The 27,906-nt window shown below is 40.1% G+C and overlaps 1 protein-coding gene and 1 long non-coding RNA gene across 2 annotated transcripts in view; one reads left to right on the top strand and one right to left on the bottom strand.

The window, feature by feature from the left end:
- HELB (DNA helicase B) overlaps positions 1–26,372 on the bottom strand; it is a 42,885-nt gene extending 16,513 nt beyond the window's left edge. The window contains exons 1-9 of the mRNA XM_027106942.1: positions 25,931–26,372; positions 24,099–24,509; positions 23,036–23,205; positions 19,496–20,374; positions 9,421–9,598; positions 7,829–7,970; positions 5,055–5,209; positions 1,632–1,713; positions 716–775 (exon numbers count right to left, since the gene is read on the bottom strand). Coding sequence (XP_026962743.1) covers positions 716–775; positions 1,632–1,713; positions 5,055–5,209; positions 7,829–7,970; positions 9,421–9,598; positions 19,496–20,374; positions 23,036–23,205; positions 24,099–24,509; positions 25,931–26,117 — 2,264 coding nt within the window. The 5' untranslated portion in view covers positions 26,118–26,372. The remainder of the gene's footprint in view (positions 1–715; positions 776–1,631; positions 1,714–5,054; positions 5,210–7,828; positions 7,971–9,420; positions 9,599–19,495; positions 20,375–23,035; positions 23,206–24,098; positions 24,510–25,930) is intronic.
- LOC113620708 (uncharacterized) lies at positions 1,637–24,411 on the top strand. The gene is made up of 4 exons (XR_003432886.1): positions 1,637–2,048; positions 5,145–5,220; positions 24,112–24,198; positions 24,299–24,411. It is a non-coding gene; the product is annotated as an uncharacterized LOC113620708 (long non-coding RNA).
- Positions 26,373–27,906: the final 1,534 nt, after the last annotated feature.

Below are 27,906 nucleotides of genomic sequence, written 5' to 3'. Positions count from 1 at the left end.
ATCAAATAAGTGCTGGTGATAATACCAGTTACCGTGGTAAGTGCTTTAGGTATATTATTTCATTACATCCTTACTACAGCTTTATGAGGGAAATTCTGGGTAAGTGTCCTCTTTTACATACATAGAAAGGTGAAATTACCTGCCCAAGATCACAGTTACTGTGACCCAGACTGGATGGCCCCAAACTTATGCTTTTCAACCCTTTGTTGGGCTACCTATCATGGTTTTTTTGTCTTTCCTCAATAAACAGGGAGCTCCTCTTGTAATTTACACGTCTCTGGGTTCTCTGCACTTAATAAAAAATAGGTATTGATAAATGCCAGAGAAGTGAGTTAGTCTGTCCTACGTGTGAATAGAGTGGCTTTTCTATGCTCCTTTTTCCCTGATAAAAGTCCACCTAAGGTGCTCTCTGTAGGCACCCTATTGCTAAGGTTCTTGTACACATTCCACACACATTCTAATTTGAAAAATTGCCCTGAATTCTCCACACTCATCTTGGAGAAGCTAGAGGTAGGAAACCACAGGGACAATTTTATTCTTTATTTTTCTTATTACCCTGATTACCAAATAGTCAATTCCTAAGGATATATATTATATTTAATTGAAGATATCATTTGACTTCACAAAGGAGAAAAAAGATTTTAAAATATGCGGCTACAGTGATAAATGTCAAAACAAACAAAAGTATGGCAAATCCAGGAAGCACTGTCCTTACTTGATTAGACGGCCGGTGTAGTGCTTGCAACAGCAGGTGTTGATCACGTCGCAGTCCTGCCTGGAACACAGAAAAATACAAGGGTCACCTTAATGGAACCTCTTTTGTGTGGATTTCTGTTACCAACAATTATGAGATACTGGATTTTATCAAAAGTTTCCAGGACAGGGACTTCCCTGGTGGTCCAGTGGTAAAGAATCTGCCTTGCAATGCAGGGGACATGGGTTCAAACCCTGGTAGGGGAACTAAGATCCCACATGCCACGGGGCAACTAAGCCCACGTGCCACAACTACTGAGCTCACTCGCCTCAACTAGAGCCCGCGTACCATAAACTACAGAGCCTACGCGCTCCGGAGCCTGCGCACCACAACTAGAGAGAGGAAACCCACACGCCACAACTAGAGAGAAGCCCGCGCACCACAACGAAGAGCCCGCACGCCGCAACTAAGACCCGACACAGCCAAAAATAAAATATAAATAAATAAATAAATCTTTTAAAAAAAAAAGTTTCTAGGACTTTCTCCAGGAAAAGTATTTTGTAATTTTGATCCTAACCCTTTCTTCCACTCAGATTTCCTATGAGTTACCAAATATAATATTTGGTAGAAAGAGCACCTCTTTAGGGAATTCCCTGGCAGTCCAGTTGTTAGGACTCAGCATTCTCACTGCCAAGGGCCTGGGTTCGATCCCTAGTCAGGGAACTAAGATCCCACAAGCTGCAAGGTGTGGCCAATAAAAAGAAAGAGCCCTCTTTAGAAACTGCCTTCTGCTGGACGTACCCAAGAAATACCTCAAAATAAGAGAGAGAATTCACAGTGATGAACTACCAGTCTCCCATTCCAACAGCACCTAGATTCATAAGGTATGAGATTTAAAAGCTTCATTAAAAACATCAAAATTTTGTAAATGCTTTACCTTCTAAATGCAATAAATTGTGATGTCTTTGCATCTTCTAGGTCCTTTTCTTTGAGTAAAGTACTAACTGCAGAATATAAATCTGATAATTCAAGAGAAAAAAGTTAACACAGCAAAGCACTAAATTATAACATTGTTTCAATGGAGAAACTACTTCAGAATTCCTGCTAAGGGGTCCAGGAAAACATCTCACCAAATGGGATACAAGTTCACCATGGGGGCATCAACCTCATTTGTTTCATCAGCCAGGAGCAAGAGAAAAGAGAATGAAGGTGACGGTTCCAGACGCTCTATCCTCAGTCACTAGCCAGGACAGCTCCTAATTCGTAATATCACCACTGCATATTTACTGATGGTTTGTCAATGCTGAATTTAAAGTATGAGCAAGAGGACAAAATATGTAACACAACTACTAACGTAAGACTTCTTTCTGTCTTAAGTTCTGGTGGTACTGGTGGTCATGAGTTATGATTTGAGAATCTATATGCTTTGCGTATGTGATTTCATCTTTAACCTTCACAATACTCACATGATGTATGTATTATTACATACAGGGCCGACATTTAGCTTTTACATACCAGTATAACATATGGAGATGTTTCTGTTTTAACTAGAAAGTAGCCACTCCCCAAACACCACAGTGCCCTCCCTCCCACCCCAGCCATGTCTTTCCTTCCTCCAGAGCCCCCAGATGTCCCCATGATTCAGCAACTAAAAGGTTAACCCTGACACAGGAAGGGCATCCATTCCAAGAGTGACCAGACCCTACCAGCTATTAAGTAGTTTAATTAGCACCACTGATTACATCCTTGCTACAACCTGAAACTGAGGCTCTTGGAAGTAAAAGAAATTTTCCAGTGGGGTAGTGTGACCAGCCTCCCTCTTTTAGAGCTCAGATTGTTGACAGTGATAATGTCCACTTACAGCTTGTCCTTCGCAGAGCACTGAGAAGCAGGCTTCCTCTAACCTCTCTCAGCAATGTTACAAATTGGGGAACATTTCTCAGGAGAGGCAGAAGAAATAAAAATTGGGGTAAAAACATTCCAGGCTTTTGGGTCCCTCGTAGCAGATAAATCACAAGGGAATGAAAAAGCCCTGATCCCTGCTCTAGGAAGACTGAATCAGTTGCTCGCTGAGCCCTTCATTTTTCAGATGAAGGAAGGATTATCATTAAAAAATGTCCAAGACTCAGCTCACCGCCAGCCAAGCCCCGCTTGCCAAAGGTCTCACAAAACACTGGTTTCTTTCACACGTACAGGATCACGCTGTTCTGCTCCTTGCTTTGTTCGCTCTCTCTACATCTCCCAGATCAATACATACGCTGTACTTCATTGTTTCTAAGATACGCATTTTCTTCTCATATTTTAACATCTCTGGAATTCTAGCCCAGCTACGAAGCCTGTCTTAGGCCTTTGTACCTTTCAATAATGGGAATAACTGAGTAATTTATTAAGAAATACTTATTACTTAAGTATTAAGGAATAACACTTAATTATTAACGAAAAAATACTATATGCCTCTCTAAGGAGTAATTTATTCAATTCTCTTACAGAAGAGCCTCATTTTCCAGCTGAAGTTTGCAATTAAGATAGAAAACAGCTCCAGCTAAGCTCCACTACCATTCTGAAACAACTTTTTTAAGTACATTCTCATTAATGTAAAGAATGGGTACCAGAAATAAAACTAAACATATTTTAGGTAGATCTAAATGGAGTGGCAAAGAAAGCCAGTTTCTTAACCATCTTAGTCTCACTTTCTTCATCTGTACTAATACCTACAATGAACTAAGTAAGCTGTGGAGAGAATAAACATTATCTATAAATTACTCACAACATGTGTAATAAAAAACAAGTCAGGGCTTCCCTGGTGGCGCAGTGGTTGAGAGTCCGCCTGCCAATGCAGGCGACGCGGGTTCGTGCCCCGGTCCGGGAAGATCCCACATGCCGCGGAGCAGCTGGGCCCGTGAGCCACGGCCGCTGAGCCTGCGCGTCCGGAGCCTGTGCTCCGCAACGGGAGAGGCCACAACAGTGAGAGGCCCGCGTACCGCAAAAAAAAAAAAAAAAAACAAGTCAAAAAACAATACACAGCTTATAAACCAAATTATGTAAAACTAATATATGTCTGTGTATGGATATAATACGGTTTAAAAAGAGAAACTCCAAGCTCTTCCTATAGACGTGACCTTTATGGGGTTGATTCAGGGGAGGAGGACAGGGGATGATCAAAGGAAATAATTTTTACTTCAAACACTTCCGTATCACTTGACTTTTGTTAAGGAATATAAACGATTTCTATAATAATAATAAAAAAAAGCCAAAAAGGCATTTATAGAATCCTATTATTACATGAGCTCATTTAAAAAAAGAATAATGTAACATGTGAATGAACACTAACCCATAGGAACTGAGATGGGGACACACAAAGGAGGACAGGCTTACAGATAAAGCTGAATGTCAATTTCACATGCAGCGTGAACGCTGCTAAGGAGGAAGGATATACCTTGAAGAACTGTGCCAACTACAATAAATCCTCAACAAAAATCATTTAAATTTTCACTAATTCAATTCTGAGTAAACACTATACAATTTAAAAAAGCTTGCTAAGTTAAGTTTATAATATAAAGATCAAATTGTTTAAATAAATAAATAAATTCAATTTAAATAAATTCATTTGGAGCAGATAATTTAATACCTATTATTCACAAAAAACTAACATTCATATAGTTCCTCAAAACCTATGAACGCCCTCAACCTTCACAACTGTCCCCCACGCACTGTCACTATGACTCCCATTTTACAAATAGTAGAGTGATGTGACATGGGTCGTACACATAAGGCAGAAGATTCCCTATCCCGTGCACTTCCTCAGCCCTGCCACGCTGTCATCCTAACACCCACAATTAGAAGTGATGCTTGTCCACTTTACTAGAAACAGAACTGTTAGGAACTCAGCTTGGCAAGAGTTTGACAGCCATTACTTTGTTTCACAGATGTACTCAAAACAACAAATGTAGTATTTACTTTTCCAGCAAATGTTGCACTTTTCCAGCAAATACTGTACCTTTACAGTATTTGCTGGAAAAGAAAAGCTTCATTCATTAAGACATGCTTTCTCCTGAATGAACCTGGATTACTTAGGGCTTCGCTTTATTTTAAACTAATCATCTACATCCACCTATTTACTCAACAAATATTTACTTACTTACAAGCCCTTAGTATGCATGTGTCATGAGCTTACTTCTTTACAAAATTCTAAAGTCATCTGCTTTTGATAATTAATAAATTAGTTTATTTATTTTCAGTGCCTAACGTTTTGCTAGCAATATTTATCTTTACTATCAAATAAAATTATAACTAGTCATTTAATAACTATATTACAAAACTGAAATATTTAACCCTATATAACATAAAAGTTTATACTTACAAGAGTGATGATTACTTTTTGAGAACTGAGAACTGGCATCTTCTTCTGGGAGTCTAACAAAAATAAATGATTTATCTTGTATTGAGACAGGGAATGTTGGATCATCAGAGATATTCAGCTCTGCATCAAACGTTGGAAACTGGCGTCTCGAGATTCTTAAATAAAGGTAAAATAATACACTAACAGCATTAGCATCCAAAAATGTATCTTCACATATGAGCAGAGATAATGTCATTACAAGAATTAATATCTGTGAATAGGTCATAAATAGGGTAAAAGGGCTACCCATATATGCATTATAAACAGTAAATGAGTTTCAAAATACACTTAACTAGACCATAATGTTACTTTTATCCATCAGTCCCCTACCCCTAGCACATTAAAAGCATTAGAAAAAATTGTCATGGAATTTACTAAGCAACATTCTGAGAACTTGACCTGCTTTTCTCCAGACCACTAAAGAACCGTACCAGGTAGGTATTATCCTCATATCACAGATGAGCAACATGAGGCTTAGTTAACTACAGTGGGGTCGTCCAAGATCACAGAGGTAAAAAGCGGGGTAGCTAGGAGGGAAATTTGGGCCCACTGGGCTCCATATTCCTTTCTATTTAAATTAATTTGAACTCTTTGGGGCCTTTTCCATACATTTACATCATACTCTTTCTTTTCTCCTTTCTTCTGTATATATCATATATATGGTCTCATGTTCCCAGCTGAACCAAGTATCCACATCTTCTCTTTGTTTCTGTTCCCTCATCATCATTCTTTTGTTCTTGTATTCCCCAAGACTAACAAGTCATATCAGAAAGCACAGTAAAGGCCAGGGGCCTTGTCATACTAGAGTCCCTCCTTGGTTATTTTGAAGAAAACTGACACCTTGTAAAGACCTAACAGCAGCCTAGCTATCAAAGGAATAGTACCCTACTGTGTCATCTTTCAATCCTTCCCAACAGGGCTGGAAGGGAGGAAAGGAGAAAGAGGGAAGAACGCTGTCCCTGCTGGAACTAACCCAGATTTAATTTGGGGTACTGAGAAACACCATGGATTTCCATTTTGCTTCTGACCCAGGACATGTAACATACTTCTATCTCTAGAAGCTTTTCCGTGGTATCACTGGGATCCTTGTGTCATTAAACACTTGGTGATGATGACCAAGAATGACCAAGAATAATGAAAGGAGCACAGCTCAGCCCAAAAGATATCGAAAGGGTTACTAAAAGGAATTCCTAAATTGCAGATAAAATTGAGTTCTAAGAAACCTAATGTGCTTTAGATTCTTCCAAGATTTCTAGACTTTAAAATGACCCATCATCCACCAACATTCCAAAACTGACATGGACTTTAGGTAGGAGCAGAAGAGTTAGTTATAGAAGAGTTACAGTTACACTTCCAACTGCATTATTTTTCTTAACATCCCAGTACGAACCTATATCATCTACCCTATTCCTGTCCATTCTGCCTCTACACCCACTATCTTTTCCAGGGTAGATGGGGCAGGGAGATAGTAGGCTTTGAATATTCTAGTTTCTGCTGACATCCAACCAAGAAAATGTTTAAGCAACAAAAACTGCATCTTGTAGTCTAATACAATACCCTGTCCTGCTGAATATCTGAACCCAATAGCTACTGCAAAGACCTCCACATAAGCTAATAAGTTTTTCATCCATCATTAAAGAAATAAGAACTCTTCTGACAGAAAACAAATCATCGTAAAGAAAGCACTTCTTTGAGCAACATCTACCTTCCAATTTAATTCTACGTTATCCAGTAAGTCATTTTTTGTCCTCAAGTATAGTCAGAAATCTAGTTCCTGGTCCTAAGCCCCAGATGGATACATAGCAGGTCCAAGGGCAGGAGGACAGACACACACAGAATGTTGTACAAAGAAGACCTAACGCAATGAAGTTTCAGGCTAAATTCGTGATCTTAGCAACAGTTCAGGACCTGTGCTAAATTTTTATTCAAATCAACTATAATCTTCTGCCACTCAGCTGACTGCCCCATGATCCCTATAATTCCCAAAATAACGGACAGTGATAAGGTAGAACCAAAATAATTCCATGCTGATACAGAAATAAAGCATGCACTACAGCCAATAAAGGGAAAATAAAACCTAAAACCAACCAAGAAACAAAAACAGCACCTTGTAAAAGAGAGTCAAAAACAAAGATAAATTTTGGCCCAATGAATAAAAAGTCTCTTAATATTCTGTGGTCCCATCACATCTATTACAGAGGATTACTCTAAAGGCTTATGCAAAGATTAAGGAAAGAGAAGGATTCTTTCCTACTTTAAGGAGAGTAATACGCCACAGGTGCCACCAGGATTCATCAAGGAGTAAAATACCTTTTTCTTTATCTTTTTGTTTTTCTTTTTTTTTTTTTTCTGCTTTGGGCTCCCCTTATAAAAATTACACGAAATGTCTTCCCCAAGTCACCCTTGAACTCTAATTAATTCATTTCCAAGTCTCTGTTCCCCTTGTGTTTATTCTGGTCTCTAAGCCTGATGCAACTTTATTTCACATATATACTTTTAAAATCAGGAAAACACATTTATACTTAAATTTCAACACTAATTTATCTTGGATCAATAATGAAAAATACTTTGCTTTTCTAACTGTGGGACAAAAGGTATACATATACCTGAAGGACAGAAAAGGTTTGCTAAAAGAGCATACTGCACTGAATCACCCTAATTCAAAAGCTAATATTTTTTTTACCTTTATTTCTAATACGACAGAGAGAAAATGCAAAATTTTAGTTATATTATACCTTGTAGCATTGTCCACAATTAGTTCAGATTCTGCTCTATGGTTTGTCTTTAGTTCAATAGCACAATTTCTTGACTTGAGAGTCTCAAAAAGATCTTTCAGCAAGTTACCAGGTTCAATACTGGGTAACTGTCTAATATCACCTAAAAGAGGGAAAAATACATAGAGTAGGTTTTATGTAACTGGGATCTGGAAATTTAGAAATTATTTTTATTTCTCCCTACTGATATATGCTATAATCATAAAGACTTACTCTGAGGAAAAAAGAAAAAAATCTTCGTTTAAAATTACTTAAGAACATTAAGTCTTCAAAAATATTCAACAACAACAATAGCAACAAAAACCATTCCAATTGGGCTTCCCTGGTGGCGCAGTGGCTGAGAGTCCGCCTGCCGATGCAGGGGACACGGGTTCATGCCCCGGTCCGGGAGGATCCCACATGCCGCGGAGCGGCTGGGCCCGTGAGCCATGGCCGCTGAGCCTGCGCATCTGGGGCCTGTGCTCCGCAACGGGAGAGGCCACAACAGTGAGAGGCCCGTGTACCGCAAAAAAACAAAAAACAAACAAACAAAAAAACCATTCCAATTAAACAATATAAGGTAGAAAAAATAGTGATAACACAGTAAGGTAAAACATGAATTGAACTTTTTTCATATCTATAAACACAGGCAAACTGTTGGGGCATATATTTTCACCAACAGGTAAAGAAAAAAACAGGCCTTAGATATCTAGAATTTAGTCACTTATTCAATCTTGCTCAATGTCTTACTAAACATGGAAAAATCTATGGCCTCAAATAAACTTAACGTACAAAATGCAAAATAAACAAACCCAGTGCATTTGATAATAAATTCCAGTAATGTAATGATATTATTGTAATTACAATATAATTGTAATTATATAATGATAATATTTTGCTCTATTAAAAATCTTTTTACTTTAAACAAACAAGCAAACCTTAGAGAAAAGAGAAACTATTTTCTGGGTGGAAACTGAAAGCATGCTTAAGCTATTAATAAAATCAACTGCTTTCACAATATCCTCAAATACCTAAAACAGTTATTTATAAATATATTGCTTCTCTCATTGCAATTCTATTTTTTCCTCCATTAAAAAACATGGTCTACACATCGGTACTACCTAATAGCATCAAACTGAATCTCACCGGAATTGGAAAGGACTTGTGAGGCTGAGGAGGTCTAATGTGAATTACTAGCTTAAAATCATAAAATTACTTTTAAGTGGTCTATAATTCAGACTTTCTATTACTTCCAAATGATCTACATCCTGATTTACTCTGAGTCTGTGAGAATTTTACTATTTTAATAGTCACCATTTAGGTAATGACAGTAACTCCTCACAACTCTATTTCATTCACAACCTAGCTTGCTGATATCCTGGCCAAAACAAAGAGCCACCCAAGCTGATGGAGAGACTGGTCAGACTGAACTCAGAGTGGCTTCAGAGTGGGGTCTGAGAAATGGCTTCCCGTCTGTAGGATATGGATATTAAAACAGTGCAATGGTATAAAGAACGTACTAACCACAATAATTTGAACCAAACAATTAGGATACCAACAATATTTTAACTTACCAAGGATAATAAGCTTAGAAAGTTGGGAGCGCTCACACAGTAAATTTAAAACTGATTTAAAGATTCCGACAGATACCAAACTCCCTTCATCCACAACCAGAACTCTAACCGAAGAAAATTTCCATGGCATGTCCTTGGTCGTTGTTTTTGTCTCCCATAAGTAGAAGCTATAATTGACCTACAAGCAAAGTATGGCATTTTTAAATTCGGGTTATAAAATTTACCAAAAAAAAAAAAAATTTTTTTTTAACAACATATTCTTTTAAAACAAAACTCTTAAATGGGGAAGGGACAGGGAGGATGTACATAGAGTAACATAGGGAAACAGACTAAAGAAATGAGAACACAAAAGTTATAGGATGAATCCCAGAAAAGACAGATGAAATAGTTCAAAACACTGCTTCCTAGGGAGTACTTGGTGCGCTTAACAAGCTTCTCACACAGCACCATTCCACTGCAAGAATCCCAACTGTTCTCTTATCACTCTTGACCAGGCGGAACTCCCTATTGGTTTCTACCCCCAAATAAACCTTCTCTTGGCCTTCTGAGATGGCCCAAACACTTAAGCCCCACTCTTCTCCCAACTGTAATACTCCATTCTGGAAATTACGGGGTGCCTGCCCAAACTATGAAAATACTACTTTTTCTCCTAGTATTCTAAACTCCCTTACTTCCCCAACATTGAAAAAACCACCACCAAGACAACTAAAAAAACTATTTATTACAGGGGTAATAATATTTACTATTTAAAAAAATACAGAAGAGGGAAACTTTTTTTGTAAAATAACAACCAGAGAATGTTAAATATTTTGTTGTATACCATTCCACAAATGTTTCTATGTTGTATGCATATATCTATATATGCTCACTTACACTAAAAAATTATTTGCATTTTTTTCTGCTAAATCCGGTATGCCTAGCCCAAGGATGATAAATAAGTGGCATAAGTGCCACCTCAATGCCTCTCCTGTGCCCTTACACTCTTTCCTGAGCCTAAACGTGGCTTCAGAAATGTCCTCCCAGCATCCCAACCTGGTATTAGGATACTACCAATTGATCAGAGTGGGAACTTAAGATGAAATTTAGTAATGATCCCTCTCTGGCCTCTCCTTTTCTAATTCAATCCTTCAGACTAAACAGAAGTGAAGGCGTAATGGAAAAAATCATAAACTGATCAGAAGACTCTTCCACCAATGAGCTACACTGAACTGCTCTAGGATCATGCCCACTCATGTGACAAATGAAAGTAATGCAAAAGCAATTTCTGAGGTGGCTCGTGGGTCTATGATTCTGGCAGCCTTCCTCAGAACTGCTTTCTTCATTTCACTCTCTTGCTTAGGAACCTAAATGGCTCCCCAGTAAATCAAGTCCAAGCTTCTTTGTGAGGTATATAAGGTCTGTAGTAAATGAGGGGATCATGGCACCTTGGTAAGAGAAGCAAGCTGGGAGGTCAGAAATGTGAATCCCAGCGCGAGCTCTGCACTCAGTTAAGGTTTGGGGCCAATTGTTTAACACACCCAAATTTTAAGTGGCTCTCCTGTAAAATGCAGATAACATCACTTACCCACTTCACTCGTTTGTCAAGGATTTAATGAAACGGCAAAATACTTTACAAACTTTAAAGCTCAAATTCCCGGTCTAAACCAAGTGTAATTTCCATTATCTTACAACACACAGACTTCATTCCAATCAACGCAGTCCCCTCAAAACCCTCTATATGCACTTGATCATTCACCTCAATGCCTCTGGGAAGGCCTTTCCCTTAAATAAAATGTTCTTCTCCTTACCTGAGCTTCCTTGTCCATTAGACTCCAATTCAATTATTATTTCCTTCAGAAATCTTCCAACGACTAACTTCCTTGATCTATAAAATGGCAGATCAGGGCTAAAGGAAACTCTCCAACTCTTTACAAGTTTAAAACTTCATGACTCTTAACTATAGCCAAAGCTATTTTTTTCAAGCATCTTAATTCATTTGAAATTTTTATTATGCAACTACTATTTGCCAGGCACTGTTGTAGGCAAAGGAGATAAAGCACTAAACCAGATGATCCAAGTCCTCACTTCGACAGAGCTTTCATTCTACAAAAGGTGGACTCATGTTTGAAACCAGTCCCACTGAGAAACAGGGCATGTGCCGGAATCTGAACTAACTACAGCATTAAGCATACACTTTAGTTTACCTGACTTTTTTTTTTTCTTCATACTAAGACGTTCTCAATGAAGGAAGCGGTACACTGATCTACTTTCTGGCACAAGCTCCTAACTCACTGCAAACAGTAACCGTTTATATAGACTGGCTGTTTGGAGTGGCACTGATCTAAGTGATTAGCTACCACAAGGCAAGGATCTAGAAGACATTCAATAAATGCCTACTGGAAGAGTCAGTGTCAGAGTGAGGAGGTGTGAGAGCATGGCAGCTCCTGGCTTTGGAAATGGAGGAAGGAAGCCACGATCCAAGAAATGTCGGCATCCTCCGGGAAGGAGCTCGGCCCCGATGACACCTTGACACACTGTGACCTCTGTTTTGGACTGCTAGCTTTCAGAACTAGCAAGAAATTTGGGCACAGAGAAGTTAAATAACTTGTTGAATATGAAACAACCAGCAAGGATGGAGACAGTATTCAGCCAAGTTCTGTTTTTAGGTTTTTGAGAAACCAGCATACTCTTTTCCACAGTGGCTGCACCAGTTTACGTTCTCACCAACAATATAGTCTTGGGGGAGTGTACTTTCTAAGAATTTGTCCGGGGATGAGGGGAAGATGGCGGAAGAGTAAGACGCGGAGATCACCTTCCTCCCCACAGATACACCAGAAATACCTCTACACGTGGAACAACTCCTCCAGAACACCTACTGAACGCTGGCAGAAGACCTCAGACCTCCCAAAAGGCAAGAAACCCCCCACGTACCTGGGTAGGGCAAAAGAAAAAAGAATAAACAGAGACAAAAGGATAGGGACGGGACCGGCACCAGTGGGAGGGAGTTGTGAAGGAGGAAAGGTTTCCACACACTAGGAAGCCCCTTCGCGGGCAGAGACTGCGGATGGCACAGGGGGAAAGCTTCAGAGCCGCGGAGGAGAGCACAGCAACAGGGGTGCAGAGGACAAAGCGGAGAGATTCCTGCACAGAGGATCAGTGCCGACCAGCACTCACCAGCCCGAGAGGCTTGTCTGCTCACCCGCCGGGGCGGGAGGGGCTGGGAGCTCAGACTCGGGCTTCGGTCGGAGCGAAGGGAGAGGACTGGGGTTGGCAGTGTGAACACAGCCTGAAGGGGGTTGGTGCACCACGGCTGGCTGGGAGGGAGTCCGGGAAAAGGTCTGGAGCTGCCAAAGAGGCAAGAGACTTTTTCCTCCCTCTTTGTTTCTTGGTGCGCGAGGAGAGGGGATGCTTAAAGGAGCTCCAGAGACGGGCGCGAGCCGTGGCTAAAAGCGCGGACCCCAGAGACGGGCGGGAGACGCTAAGGCTGCTGTTGCCGCCACCAAGAAGCCTGTGTGCGAGCACAGGTCACTATCCACACCCCACTTCTGGGGAGCCTGTGCAGCCCGCCACTGCCAGGTTCCCGGGATCCAGGGACAACTTCCCCGGGAGAACGCATGGTGCGCCTCAGGCTGGTGCAACGTCACGGCGGCCTCTGCCGACGCAGGCCCGCCCCGCACTCCGTGCCCCTGCCTCCCCCCGGCCTGAGTGAGCCAGAGCCCCCGAATCAGCTGCTCCTTTAACCCCGTCCTGTCTGAGCAAAGAACAGACGCCCTCAGGCAATCTACACGCAGAGGTGGGGCCAAATCCAAAGCTGAGACCCTGGGAGCTGTGAGAACAAAGGAGAGAAAGGGAAATCTCTCCCAGCAGCCACAGGAGCAGCGGATTAAAGCTCCACAATCAACTTGATGTACCCTGCATCTGTGGAATACATGAATATACAACAAATCATCCCAAATTGAGGAGGTGGACTTTGAGAGCAAGATTTATGATTTTTCCCCCTTTTCCTCTTTTTGTGAGTGTGTATGTGCATGCTTCTGTGTGAGATTTTGTCTGTATAGCTTTGCTTCCACCATTTCTCCTAGGGTTCTATCCATCCGTTTTTTTTTTTAATTTTTTTCTTAATAATTATTTTTTAATTTAATAACTATATTATATCTTACTTTATTTTATTTTACTTTATTTTTTCTTTCTTTTCTCCTTCCTTCCCTCCTTCCTTCCTTCCTCCCACCGTCCCTCCCTCCCTCCCTCCCTTTCTTTCTTCCTTCCTTCTCTCCTTTCTTTCTTTCTTCCTACTTCTACTAATTCTTTCTCTCTGCCTTTTCTCCCTTTTATTCTGAGTCGTGTGGATGAAAGGCTCTTGGTGCTGCAGTCAGGAGTCAGTGCTGTGCCTCTGAGGTGGGAGAGCCAACTTCAGGACACTGGTCAAAAAGAGACCTCCCAGCTCCACATAATATCAAACAGCGAAAATCTCCCAGAGATCTCCATCTCAACACCAGCACCCAGCTTCACTCAACGACCAGCAAGCTACAGTGCTGGACAGCCTGTGCCAAACAACTAGCAAAACAGGAACACAACCCCACCCATTAGCAGAGAGGCTGCCTAAAATCATAATAAGTCCACAGACACCCCAAAACACACCACCAGACGTGGATCTGCCCACCAGAAAGACAAGATCCAGCCTCATCCACCAGAACACAGGCACTAGTCCCCTCCACCAGGAATCCTACACAACCCACTGAACCAACCTAAGCCACTGGGGACAAACACCAAAAACAACGGAAACTACGAACCTACAGCCTGCAAAAAGGAGACCCCAAACACAGTAAGATAACCAAAATGAGAAGACAAAAAAACACACCGCAGATGAAGGAGCAAGATAAAAACCCGCCAGACCTAACAAATGAAGAGGAAATAGGCAGTCTACCTGAAAAAGAATTCAGAATAATGATAGTAAAGATGATCCAAAATCTTGGAAATAGAATACACAAAATGCAAGAAACAGTTAACAAGGACCTAGAAGAACTAAAGATGAAACAAACAACGATGAACAACACAATAAATGAAATGAAAAATACTCTAGATGGGATCAATAGCAGAATAACTGAGGCAGAAGAACGGATAAGTGACCTGGAAGATAAAATAAAGATAGAATAAAAGATAGAATAAAGAAAAGAGAATGAAAAGAACTGAGGACAGTCTCAGAGACCTCTGGAACAACATTTAATGCACCAACATTCAAATTATAGGGGTTCCAGAAGAAGAAGAGAAAAAGAAAGGGACTGAGAAAATATTTGAAGAGATTATAGTTGAAAACTTCCCTAATATGGGAAAGGAAATAGTTAATCAAGTCCAGGAAGCACAGAGAGTCCCATACAGGATAAATCCAAGGAGAAACACGCCAAGACACATATTAAGCAAACTGTCAAAAATTAAATACAAAGAAACCATATTAAAAGCAGTCAAGGGAAAAACAACAAATAACACACAAGGGAATCCCCATAAGGTTAACAGCTGATCTCTCAGCAGAAACTCTGCAAGCCAGAAGGGAGTGGCAGGACATATTGAAAGTGATGAAGGAGAAAAACCTGCAACCAAAATTACTCTACCCAGCAAGGATCTCATTCAGATTTGATGGAGAAATTAAAACCTTTACAGACAAGCAAAAGCTGAGAGAGTTCAGCACCACCAAACCAGCTTTAAAACAAATGCTAAAGGAACTTCTCTAGACAAGAAACACAAGAGAAGGAAAAGACCTACAATAAGAAACCCAAAACAATTTAGAAAATGGGAATAGGAACATACATATCAATAATTACCTTAAATGTAAATGGAATAAATGCTCCCACCAAAAGACACAGATTGGCTGAATGGATACGAAAACAAGACCTATATATATGCTGTCTACAAGAGACCCACTTCAGACCTAGAGACACATACAGACTGAAAGCAAGGGGATGGAAAAACATATTCCATGCAAATGGAAACCAAAAGAAAGCTGGAGTAGCAATTCTCATATCAGACAAAATAGACTTTAAAATAAAGACTATTAGAAGAGACAAAGAGGGACACTACATAATGATCAAGGGATCGATTCAAGAAGAAGATATAACAATAGTAAATATTTATGCACCCAACATAGGAGCACCTCAATACATAAGGCAAATACTAACAGCCATAAAAGGGGAAATCGACAGTAACACATTCATAGTAGGGGACTTTAATACCCCACTTTCACCAATGGACAGATCATCCAAAATGAAAATAAATAAGGAAACACAAGCTTTAAATGATACATTAAACAAGATGGACTTCATTGATATTTATAGGACACTCCATCCAAAAACAACAGAATACACATTTTTCTCAAGTGCTCATGGAACATTCTCCAGGATAGATCATATCTTGGGTCACAAATCAAGCCTGGGTAAATTTAAGAAAATTGAAATTGTATCAAGTATCTTTTCCGACCACAACGCCATGAGCCTAGATATCAATTACAGGAAAAGATCTGTAAAAAATACAAACACATGGAGGCTAGACAATACACTACTTAATAACGAAGTGATCACTGAAGAAATCTAAGAGGAAATCAAAAAATACCTAGAAACAAATGACAATGGAGACACGACGACTCAAAACCTATGGGATGCAGCAAAAGCAGTTCTAAGAGGGAAGTTTATAGCAATACAAGCCCACCTTAAGAAACAGGAAACATCTCGAATAAACAACCTAACCTTGCACCTAAAGCAACTAGAGAAAGAAGAACAAAAAATACCCAAAGTTAGCAGAAGGGAAGAAATCATAAAAATCAGATCAGAAATAAATGAAAAAGAAATGAAGGAAACGATAGCAAAGATCAATAAAACTAAAAGCTGGTTCTTTAAGAAGATAAACAAAATAGATAAACCATTAGCCAGACTCATCAAGAAAAAAAGGGAGAAGACTCAAATCAATAGAATTAGAAATGAAAAAGGAGAAGTAACAACTGACACTGCAGAAATACAAAAGATCATGAGAGATTACTACAAGCAACTCTATGCCAATAAAATGGACAACCTGCAAGAAATGGACAAGTTCTTAGAAATGCACAACCTGCCAAGACTGAATCAGGAAGAAATCGAAAATATGAACAGACCAATCACAAGCACTGAAATTGAAACTGTGATTAAAAATCTTCCAACAAACAGAAGCCCAGGACCAGATGGCTTCACAGGAGAATTCTATCAAACATTTAGAGAAGAGCTAACACCTATCCTTCTCAAACTCTTCCAAAATACAGCAGAGGGAGGAACACTCCCAAATTCATTCTACAAGGCCACCATCACCTTGATACCAAAACCAGACAAGGATGTCACAAAGAAAGAAAACTACAGGCCAATATCACTGATGAACATAGATGCAAAAATACTCAACAAAATACTAGCAAACAGAATCCAACAGCACATTAAAAGGATCATACACCATGATCAAGTGGGGTTTATTCCAAGAATGCAAGGATTCTTCAATATACGCAAATCAATCAGTGTGATAAACCATATTAACAAATTGAAGGAGAAAAACCATATGATCATCTCAATAGATGCAGAGAAAGCTTTTGACAAAATTCAACACCCATTTATGGTAAAAACCCTGCAGAAAGTAGGCATAGAGGGGACTTTCCTCAACATAATAAAGGCCATATATGACAAACCCACAGCCAACATCATCCTCAATGGTGAAAAACTGAAAGCATTTCCACTAAGATCAGGAACAAGACAAGGTTGCCCACTCTCACCACTCTTATTCAACATAGTTTGGGAAGTTTTAGCCACAGCAATCAGAGAAGAAAAGGAAATAAAAGGAATCCAAATTGGAAAAGAAGAAGTAAAGCTGTCATTGTTTGCAGATGACATGATACTATACACAGAGAATCCTAAAGATGCTACCAGAAAACTACTAGAGCTAATCAATGAATTTGGTAAAGTTGCAGGATACAAAATTAATGCACAGAAATCTCTGGTATTCCTATACACTAATGATGAAAAATCTCAAAGTGAAATCAAGAAAACACTCCCATTTACCACTGCAACAAAAAGAATAAAATATCTAGGAATAAACCTACCTAAGAAGACAAAAGACCTGTATGCAGAAAATTATAAGACACTGATGAAAGAAATTAAAGATGATACAAATAGATGGAGAGATACACTATGTTCTTGGATTGGAAGAATGAACATTATGAAAATGACTCTACTACCCAAAGCAATCTACAGACTCAATGCAATCCCTATCAAACTACCACTGGCATTTTTCACAGAACTAGAACAAAAAATTTCACAATTTGTATGGAAACACAAAAGACCCCGAATAGCCAAAGCAATCTTGAGAACAAAAAACGGAGCTGGAGGAATCAGGCTCCCTGACTTCAGACTATACTACAAAGCTACAGTAATCAAGACAGTATGGTACTGGCACAAAATCAGAAAGATAGATCAATGGAACAGGACAGAAAGCCCAGAGATAAACCCACGCACATATGGTCACCTTATCTTTGATAAAGGAGGCAGAAATGTACAATGGAAAAAGGACAGTCTCTTCAATAAGTGGTGCTGGGAAAACTGGACAGGTACATGGAAAAGTATGAGATTAGATCACTCCCTAACACCATACACAAAAATAAGCTCAAAATGGATTAAAGACCTAAATGTAAGGCCAGAAACTATCAAACTCTTAGAGGAAAACATAGGCAGAACACTCTATGACATAAATCACAGCAAGATCCTTTTTGACCCGCCTCCTAGAGAAATGGAAATAAAAACAAAAATAAACAAATGGGACCTAATGAAACTTCAAAGCTTTTGCACAGCAAAGGAAACCATAAACAAGACCAAAAGACAACCCTCAGAATGGGAGAAAATATTTGCAAATGAAGCAACTGACAAAGGATTAATTTCCAAAATTTATAAGCAGCTCATGCAGCTCAATAACAAAAAAACAAACAACCCAATCCAAAAATGGGCAGAAGACCTAAATAGACATTTCTCCAAAGAAGATATACAGACTGCCAACAAACACATGAAAGAATGGTCAACATCATTAATCATTAGAGAAATGCAAATCAAAACTACAATGAGATATCATCTCACACCAGTCAGAATGGCCATCATCAAAAAATCTAGAAACAATAAATGCTGGAGAGGGTGTGGAGAAAAGGGTAAACTCCTGCACTGCTCGTGGGAATGTGAATTGGTACAGCCACTATGGAGAACAGTATGGAGGTTCCTTAAAAAACTACAAATAGAACTACCACATGACCCAGCAATCCCACTACTGGGCATATACCCTGAGAAAACCATAATTCAAAAAGAGTCATGTACCAAAATGTTCATTGCAGCTCTATTTACAATAGCCCGGAGATGGAAACAACCTAAGTGCCCATCATAGGATGAATGGATAAAGAAGATGTGGCACATATATACAATGGAATATTACTCAGCCATAAAAAGAAACAAAATTGAGCTATTTGTAATGAGGTGGATGGACCTAGAGTCTGTCATACAGAGTGAAGTAAGTCAGAAAGAGAAAGACAAATACCGTATGCTAACACATATATATGGAATTTAAGGAAAAAAATGTCATGAAGAACCTAGGGGTAAGACAGGAATAAAGACACAGACCTACTGGAGAACGGACTTGAGGATATGGGGAGTGGGAAGGGTGAGCTGTGACAAAGCGAGAGAGAGGCATGGACATATATTCACTACCAAACGTAAGGTAGATAGCTAGTGGGAAGCAGCCGCATAGCACAGGGATATCAGCTCGGTGCTTTGTGACCGCCTGGAGGGGTGGGATGGGGAGAGTGGGAGGGAGGGAGACGCAAGAGGGAAGAGATATGGGAACATATGTATATGTATAACTGATTCACCTTGTTATAAAGCAGAAACTAACACACCATTGTAAAGCAATTATACCCCAATAAAGATGTTAAAAAAAATAAAATAAAATAAAATAAATGCCTACTGATTTCTGTCAGGAAGAAATGAAAAATAAACTCATTACATTAAGCCCGTGTTTAAGGCAAATGTTTTATGTAGAGAAAAAATGTAAAAGGCTTTACCTGACATAGTGTGTAAGCGCTGAAACCAGTTTTCTGTCTCAGTAAGCCAGCTGCTTTCCCTGTAGGTGCTGTAAGTAAAACTTCTATAGCCTTGCCCGGCTTCGGCTGACTTTGCTCGGTGAAGGTAATCCATTCTTCTGGTACATTCTGGTCTTGTTCAAAATCTTCACAAGCTTTTTTCACTTCTCTTTCTTCCAACAGCTCTATATGCTTAAAAAGCTGGCTAACAATTGTGGTCTTCCCACTACCACCTTTCCCACTTATGACTGTCACAGCATTGGAGCAAATCATGTCCAAAGCAGCCACCTGATCCTGATCCAGTTGGACTTCACTTATTTCTGCCTTAACTTCACTTTCACCATTATCCCAAATATGGTCACCGCTGTCCTGCGTGTCCCAAATATCCACAGGATCTTCTAATCTTGTTTCGTCAGGTTCGCTTTTATTTAACGTATCATCACTTTCTGAATTCTCAGGTCTTGTGGTGTGAATAGACGCAAGCACCTTTTTGACATCAACATGTAATCGCCATGGCGACCTTGTCATCAGGTCACAGATTGAAGAGGCAATGCCTCTTTCAGCCTGGTAAAGGTCATAAAGAAAGACACAGCCCTTCTCATACGTCACCACACCGATATCCTTCAAGAACTTCAGAGACTGCCAAGCATCATGAAAAGACATGCGGTCTGACAATTCAGAAGTTAAGTCAGCTTCTTCAACACACGTGTGCCCTTGCTCTCTACACATCCGCTTCAGTTCAGAATATATTACTAATGCATTCTTCTCCAAATCAGTCATCAACTGGAGAAGAGACCTGCACTGACAAAACGATGTCCAACTTGCCTCACATTGCAGAAGCTTCAACTGTCTGTAGGTTATCTTTAAGAAAAGTAAATTCAAGTTTGCTTTATAAAAACTATAAATATTTTTATAATTGACTATTAGATGACTATTATGAGAATTACAGTGAAAACTATGGTGTTTAATAATAATTTTTTAAGTTCCAGAAGACATGTGTTTCAACAAAATTTGGGGAAAAAAAACTATGTACCTAATACATCACTAATTTTTTTTAATTAACTGTACTGTGATTAGAGATCTATATAACTTCATAATTAAAATTATGTTTTTTCAAAGCAATACACATACAGTTTTAAGAGTCAAATAACACTATGAGACTTATCACAAAAAATAGGAATCCTCTGACTTACCCTTTCCATGCCTTCTAAAGGCAACACCCTCAACATTTTCAGTTATTTCTTCCAGAATTTATCTCCACATTTCTATGTATTGTTTATACTATTCCTTAATTTCTTTAAAAAAAATTTAGGTAATTAGTTAACTCCTTACTATGGAAAGTCTTTCTTCATGCAAGTTTGCTCCCTTTGTACTGTCACTTTCACACATGCTTCTCTTCCTCCCTTTTTTTTTTTTTTTTTTTTTTTTTTGCGGTACGCGGGCCTCTCACTGTTGTGGCCTCTTCCGTTGCGGAGCACAGGCTCCAGACGCGCAGGCTCAGCGGCCATGGCTCACGGGCCCAGCCGCTCCGCGGCATGTGGGATCTTCCCGGACGGGGGCACGAACCCGTGTCCCCTGCATCAGCAGGCGGACTCTCAACCACTGCGCCACCAGGGAAGCCCTCTTTCTCCCATCTTTGAGAAAAGTTAATAGTATACATTTTGAAAACTGATTTTTGTTAAATCAGTGTGAACAGGATTCACGGCTGAGTGACATGATATGCTGTGATTACATTAACTTTGTGTTGAACTCTCCTGTATATTGTGAAGTTACTGACTGCCTCATTTTCTTGGCTTGTTTAGTTTTCCATGTGCCTATCAAAATTCTGCCCAAACTCCACTGAAAAGGTACAGAACTTCCTTCACCATGATCCACTAAGTAGGTCGTCTACCAGCTCCATTTTTTTTTTTTTTCCCATGGAGACATCACCCCTGGAGCCCTCCATACATTTTATGGGCTGAAATGTGTCCCCCCCAAAATTCGTATGTTGAAATCCTAACACCCAGTACCCCAGAATGTGACCATATTTGGAGATAGGGTCTTTAAGGAGGTAATTAAGTTAACATGAGATCACTGGGGTGGGCCCCAATCCAAGATGACTGATGTCATAAGATTTTAGGACCCAGACAAGCACAGAGGGAAGACCATGGAAAGACACAGGAAGAAGACAGCCATCCATAAGCTAAGGAGAGAGGCCTCAGAAGAAATCAACCCTGCTGGCACCTTGACTTTGGATTTATAGCCTCCGGAACTGTGAGAAAATAAATGTCTGTGGTTTAAGACACCCAGTCTATGCTGTTTGTTACAGCAGCCCTAGCAAATGAATTCAAAACCTCAGTAAAAGTCTTTATTCTGGGTGGTGGTTTACACGCTGAAAAGGGGACTTGAGTCCCACTTGAGTCCCAGAAGGCTCATTGCTCTGCTTCTCTTTCCTACTGAATAAACATATATAATAATCTAACGTTCCAGAATCTCATTTTTCCAAGCATATTGAAATCATAGTCATTTTATAGAGGGAACAAATTCATTATTCCAGTATTTCTCAAATGGGGGGCAGGGGGTGGGATCTGTAAACATTCTTGGGGATCCCACCAATTATCTCAGAATTTTTAAATTGTATTTTCATTTGGAAAACCATCTATAACCAAGCCAAGATTTAAGTGCCACATTTGGTTTTCAACATCTCTGGAGCTTCGCGGTGCCACTTTACTACTCCTGGTCTCTAATAAGAAAAACAGAAGTGCCAAAGAAATCGTAAATAACATTATTGTGCCAAAGAAAAAGAATCAAATGGCATCATCATGTACCATATGAATAATGAAGGTCTTCGAAAGTTCAAATAGGAAAGTGAGGAACGGCGTAGCATAGCAGAATGGACTTGCCAAACACACAAGAACTTGTCTTCGATGAGCTCTATATTCAAGGTGCTAAGGCAATTCAGTTACAAAAAATGTCATATGAAATTAAATTATGTAACTGAAGTATTGGTAATTTGAATGTCATTTATTTTGTTATTTTGTTTTCCTTTGTAAATTTATTGCATAAGAGCTACAGGTAGAAGAAGTTTATATTAGTTGCAACACTGCAAGGAAAATAAATCAACACTGAAGTCATACAAATTTCTTTCCCTTGAAAGAGATACAAAAAACTGTCAAGGGCTTCCCTGGTGGCGCAGTGGTTGAGAATCTGCCTGCCAATGCGGGGGACACGGGTTCGAGCCCTGGTCTGGGAGGATCCCACATGCTGCGGAGCAGCTGGGCCCGTGAGCCACAATTACTGAGCCTGCGCGTCTGGAGCCTGTGCTCCGCAACAAGAGAGGCCGCGATAGTGAGAGGCCCGCGCACTGCGATGAAGAGTGGCCCCCGATTGCCACAACTAGAGAAAGCCCTTGAACAGAAATGAAGACCCAACACAGTCATAAATAATAAATAAATAAATTTAAAAAAAAAAAAAAAAACTGTCAAGCTTGAGACATCCTCCCTTGTATAAGATTACAAAACGCTAAGCAAATATCTTTCTTACTTTACGAAATCCGAGTTTCCATGGCTGTGTACCTAAAATCTCTTCTATCGCTTCCAACACCTGTGTAGAATCTGAGCTTATGAGCCGTTTAAAGTGTCGGGGCAGAAGAACTGGAAGGAATTCCATTATTTTGGGGAACTGCAGAGCTCTCATCACAGTTATAAACGGAACTACAGGATATCAGAAAAGAACAAATAAAAACATACAAATGAGCTCACAGAACAACTGATTTGATGGACTTTCTCATTTAGCACAACCAGTTTAAGAAATCCAAATCAAAGACAGAGTAATAAACTTACTGTGACCAGCAAGAAAAGTGATTGTATTATAACACTTGCTTTTGTATCAAGATGGTTTTCATTGTGTTTAACACCAAAATTTATGTTCTTCAAATGCTTAGATAGCTACTTCTTAGCCTTTTGTTTCCTTCTGCTTGCAGTAGAATCAGAATAAAATTTCTGACTCAATAATATATAAATTTAAAGCTAAGCATTAAAAATCATTTACATATTAATCTTTATAGTCATTCTTCTTACTGTAATCATGATGTTTTCATCATTGAAATCATTCAATGATGTACTGCCAAATTTATTTGATAAAATTAAGAAATGAAATATTCCATATATGTGAATGTCCAGATAACAAACCATATTTAGAAGTTATTTTAAACTACTTTGAACCGAAATCTTTCCAAAATGGATTGCTCATATTCTTGCCTTTCTTCTCTCCCTTCTGAAACAGAATAATTGATAACTGAACTTCTTCTTAATGACTCAAGGTAATCCTAGGACACAAAAGTTAGAGAGAGACCTAGACTCACACTTTTAGAGCAGGAAAGGAACTAAAAGGTGTTTAAAGATCATCTCACCCAATCTCTTCACATTACAGATGAGGAACCTGCAATGTCAATGACATACTCCAAAAGCAATACAAACACATTTCATCAAACCAATTTAAAAAAAGAATACTATACCAAGATATCAATACTGTACTGGTAATATTTTAAACACACCAGTCATCCAGTATCTCAGTTACACTAAAACTCAATGATAAAATCACTTACTTGTGTTTTCCAGAGAACGCAGTATCTCGTCATCTGGTGGTGACTCTTCCTGTGTTTTCTGTGTAGATTGTTTTTGAGTATTCCTTCCAATGTTCTTTTGGTAAGTTCTTAATTTTTCCCTAAGATTTTCAAAGTTGAGGTCTTTATAACTTGATTCAGCATTTACCCATGCTAAAAATTTTTTTCTCTTTTCACTGGAGACATTACAGTCTTTAAGAAAGAGGGAACAGATGTGTAACTGATTTGGTGCTGCCATATCTGATTGTAAAAAGTAAGAAGGAAATCCTTGAACTTGAAAGCTCCTTGATCCTACCGGCTTCACCTGTACCTTCACTCGCCACCAAGCACCCAGTAACGGAAAACGTCCAAACACTTCACATTGCTGGTGAGTATTTTCATCAAAAATTGAAACTTTAAAAAAAAAAAAAAGGTAATTTAGGATAAATTTTAAATCTCTTCCCAATGTTTTGTCAAATCCACTACTCTCTTTAATCCCTGGACAGTACCCTCTACAGATGTCTATTACAGTGTCTATATTCCACTCACCTGTTTATCTGTCTCCCTCTACTACACTGTAAGCTCTCTAGAACATGACAATGTTTCATCTGTTTTTGTATTCCAGGAGGGAGGCATGGTACATGGCAAAAGTTTGTTGTTCCTCTTCTAAAAGCAGTCCTCTCTCTGCTACTCTGATCTCAGTCAATACTGACCTTCAAGCAGTTTCTAAAAAATGTCATGGTCCCTCCTACCCAGGGCCTTTGCAAAAGCTGTTCCACTTGCCTTAAATAATTTCTTCCTTACTGTTTACCCCATTTACTACAGACCTCAGCTTAATTGTCACTTACTCAGGAAAGCCCTGAATCTCATGAATATAACCTCTCATAGCACTTCTTACAATTCCTTCTAAGCACTGAGTGATATTATAGTTACTTCTGTGATTATTTATGGAATGTCTGTTTAATTCATTAGAGGGTAAGCTCCATTAAGACAGCAACCTCATCATCTAATCTCACCAAGGTAGCACAACAAAACAAACATCTTGCTTGGAAGATGGTAGCCAATCACTAACACTTTCAGGATAAATGACTAAACCCTCCACAAATACTTAAAAGTTTCTGTCTAAACCTGTATTGGCCACTCACCTGTGACTATTTAAATTTAAATTAATTAAAATTTAAAATTCAACTCAGGTGCACTAGCTGCATTTCAAGTTCTCAATAGCCACAAGTGGGTAACAGCTGTTGTATTGGACAGAGCAAATATAGAGCAATGCCATCACCAGAAAAATTCTACAGTACAGCAGTGGTCTGAACATTCAAACATTCTCAAACATCAGTCACCAGGTACACATAATAGGTATAATTCTTAGGACAGGAAACTATACAAGGTAAACACAGATCACAAGGTTATTAACACAAGGTTAATGAATCAACAGTGCCTTGGGGTGTTTCTTATGTGCGTGTGTGTCTAAGTAGCTGAAAAGTAACCACATACTCGCCTCCAGGAAAGACAGGAAAATAGTTAAAAGCCCTGATTCGGGGTGTGAATACTGGCTGGAGACCCATTGTTTCCTCAAGAAACTACCTGAAAAAGTTGTCATCAGTAAATGAGATACACGTGGAGCCCAAGCTTAACACATAGTATTTGCTCAAGTCTCTGCTATTCTTGTGGTTGTTGCTGTTTTTATTTTATCCTAAACAGGACGAAACAGCTAGGCCATCCCAAAGGAAGTCTATTAGCAGCGATGGGGCGCCTTACTTGGGACGAGGCCATAATGGGAAACAGTTCATTAATCCTCCAAACCCATTCCCAGGGGCGAGTTGCTTCCTCACCACGGAGCCGACCAGGGAGGCTGCCCGCTTTTACACCCCCACTGCAGAGCTCCTCGGCATCGACAAACACCGTGTCTTCCTCCTCCTCCGCATCCTCCTTCAGATGATCATCTTCCTCCTCCACCAGGTCCTTGGAGGGGAGCAAAGGTCCCTGTAGCTCGCGCAAGGGCTGACTCAGAGAAGCCATACTCCACTCTCCCCAGCTCAACCCAAATTCCGGAAAACCCGGGCTACGTAACGCCCAAGAACAGCCAATCAGCTCCGCGACTGTAGGACCGTCAGCTTCCAGGGGGTTGGGCGAAATGCATGAAGTGGGTTAATTGTATGGTGACGGATCGCAACTAGACTGTAGTGGTGATCACGCTCTAGTATATACAGATGTTGAACTATAATGCTGTACATCTGTTTTTTGTGGGGGTTTTTTTTGCGGTACGCGGGCCTCTCCCGTTGCGGAGCACAGGGTCCGGACGCGCAGGCCCAGCGGCCATGGCTCACGGGCCCAGACCTTCCCAGACCGCGGCACGAACCCGTGTCCCCTGCATCGGCAGGCGGACTCTCAACCACTGCGCCACCAGGGAAGCCCAATGCTATACATCTGAAACTTATTTTCTAAAAAAACACCATCAGCTTTCGCAAACGCTCCCACTCCCCAGGCTAAAAGCTTGCGCGGAGGGGCGGAGCGGCGGCGAAGCTCCGCCCCAAGCTCCCAGCGGAGGACCGGGATTGGGTGGGGAGGGTCGAGGCTCAGCGGGGTCGGGCAAGGGGCAGAGCGGATGCGCGGGCGGGGTGATCTCTCCCGCCTCCGCCCCGCAGCCAGACTTGAGGCTTCGCCAGGTGCTCGGAGGAAACCAGCTGATTGGGCAGCGGCATACGGGCACTTGCAGAGCAGCTAACCCACTGCGACTCCTGCATACAGAGAAACGCGAGGGAACGGCAGTCTAGTGACCCCAGAGAACCTGGAAAAGCAAGCCCTTCCCCGATGCCTCCAAAACGAAAACCCAAATGCCCTTCGGCCAGCACCCAAAGCGCAGAACCGCGAATCTCCAATCGGCAGACCCGCCTAGTCGTGACTCCTTTGGGCCTCTGTTTTCGTCAGGTGTTGAATTTATATGATCAAAGGCACTTTACTCAAGGTACAGACCTCTAGGCCCCATTCAATACCCATTGTATCAGGATCTAGGGCAGAGACCCAGGCTTCTTTTCAACCCACGTCCCAAGTTGTAGATTTTGATGCTCAGCCAGGTTTGGAAAGCACTACATTAGATGACTTTCAAAGTCCTCTTTATCATTTCCTCTGTGAGTACACCCAGGCCTCCCAAACTTCTTTAAGCTGGGCTGCTGCCTGCTCGCAGTGGGGCAAAAAAGTCTAGTTACAGCCCAGGGTATAGACAGGAGTGAGGGAAAGCAAGTAGAAGAGAACAGTGGTTTAAAAGTTATTCTGGATGTACATACTTGATGGGGATAGTGTTTGAAAGTCATGGTACTTCTTGAGGAACACCATAAAATATATTACTACATTACTATTTTGATACTATTTATTATGAAATTACTCAATAATAGACAAAATAACTAAGCATACACTGTTTGCTAAATCCAAAAGCATCTTATTCTAATATAAATAACAACCACCACCAAAGTTTTTTTGTTTGTTTGTTTAATTTATGGGACCATAGACCTGAAACAAACACAACTTTGTAAATCAACTATACTTCAATAAAAAATAAAGTTCTTTTCTTTTTTTAAAAACTTACGGGGGAAATTACTAAAATTGATTTTTTTTTCCTTTGGGTACAAATGTTGACTGTTGGTGGTTTTAGAAACACCCTCTGTTGCATCAGTGTTTCCAAGGATCGTCTATATGAGGTGGAACGCCTTCCTTAACACTCAGGATGGCTGCTGTTTCCACCACAATATGGAATCTGATCTGACAAATGTCTCACCACTGGTCTCTTTGTTACTAAATGCAGTGGATACCT

The sequence above is a fragment of the Aethalodelphis obliquidens genome, unplaced genomic scaffold (genome assembly GCF_003676395.1).
Source record: "Aethalodelphis obliquidens isolate GAN/ISIS:26980383/991018 unplaced genomic scaffold, ASM367639v1 scaffold8, whole genome shotgun sequence".
Lineage (NCBI taxonomy): Eukaryota > Metazoa > Chordata > Mammalia > Artiodactyla > Delphinidae > Aethalodelphis > Aethalodelphis obliquidens.
The sequence above is the reverse complement of the archived record's forward strand: the minus strand, read 5'-3'. Positions and strand labels throughout refer to the sequence as shown.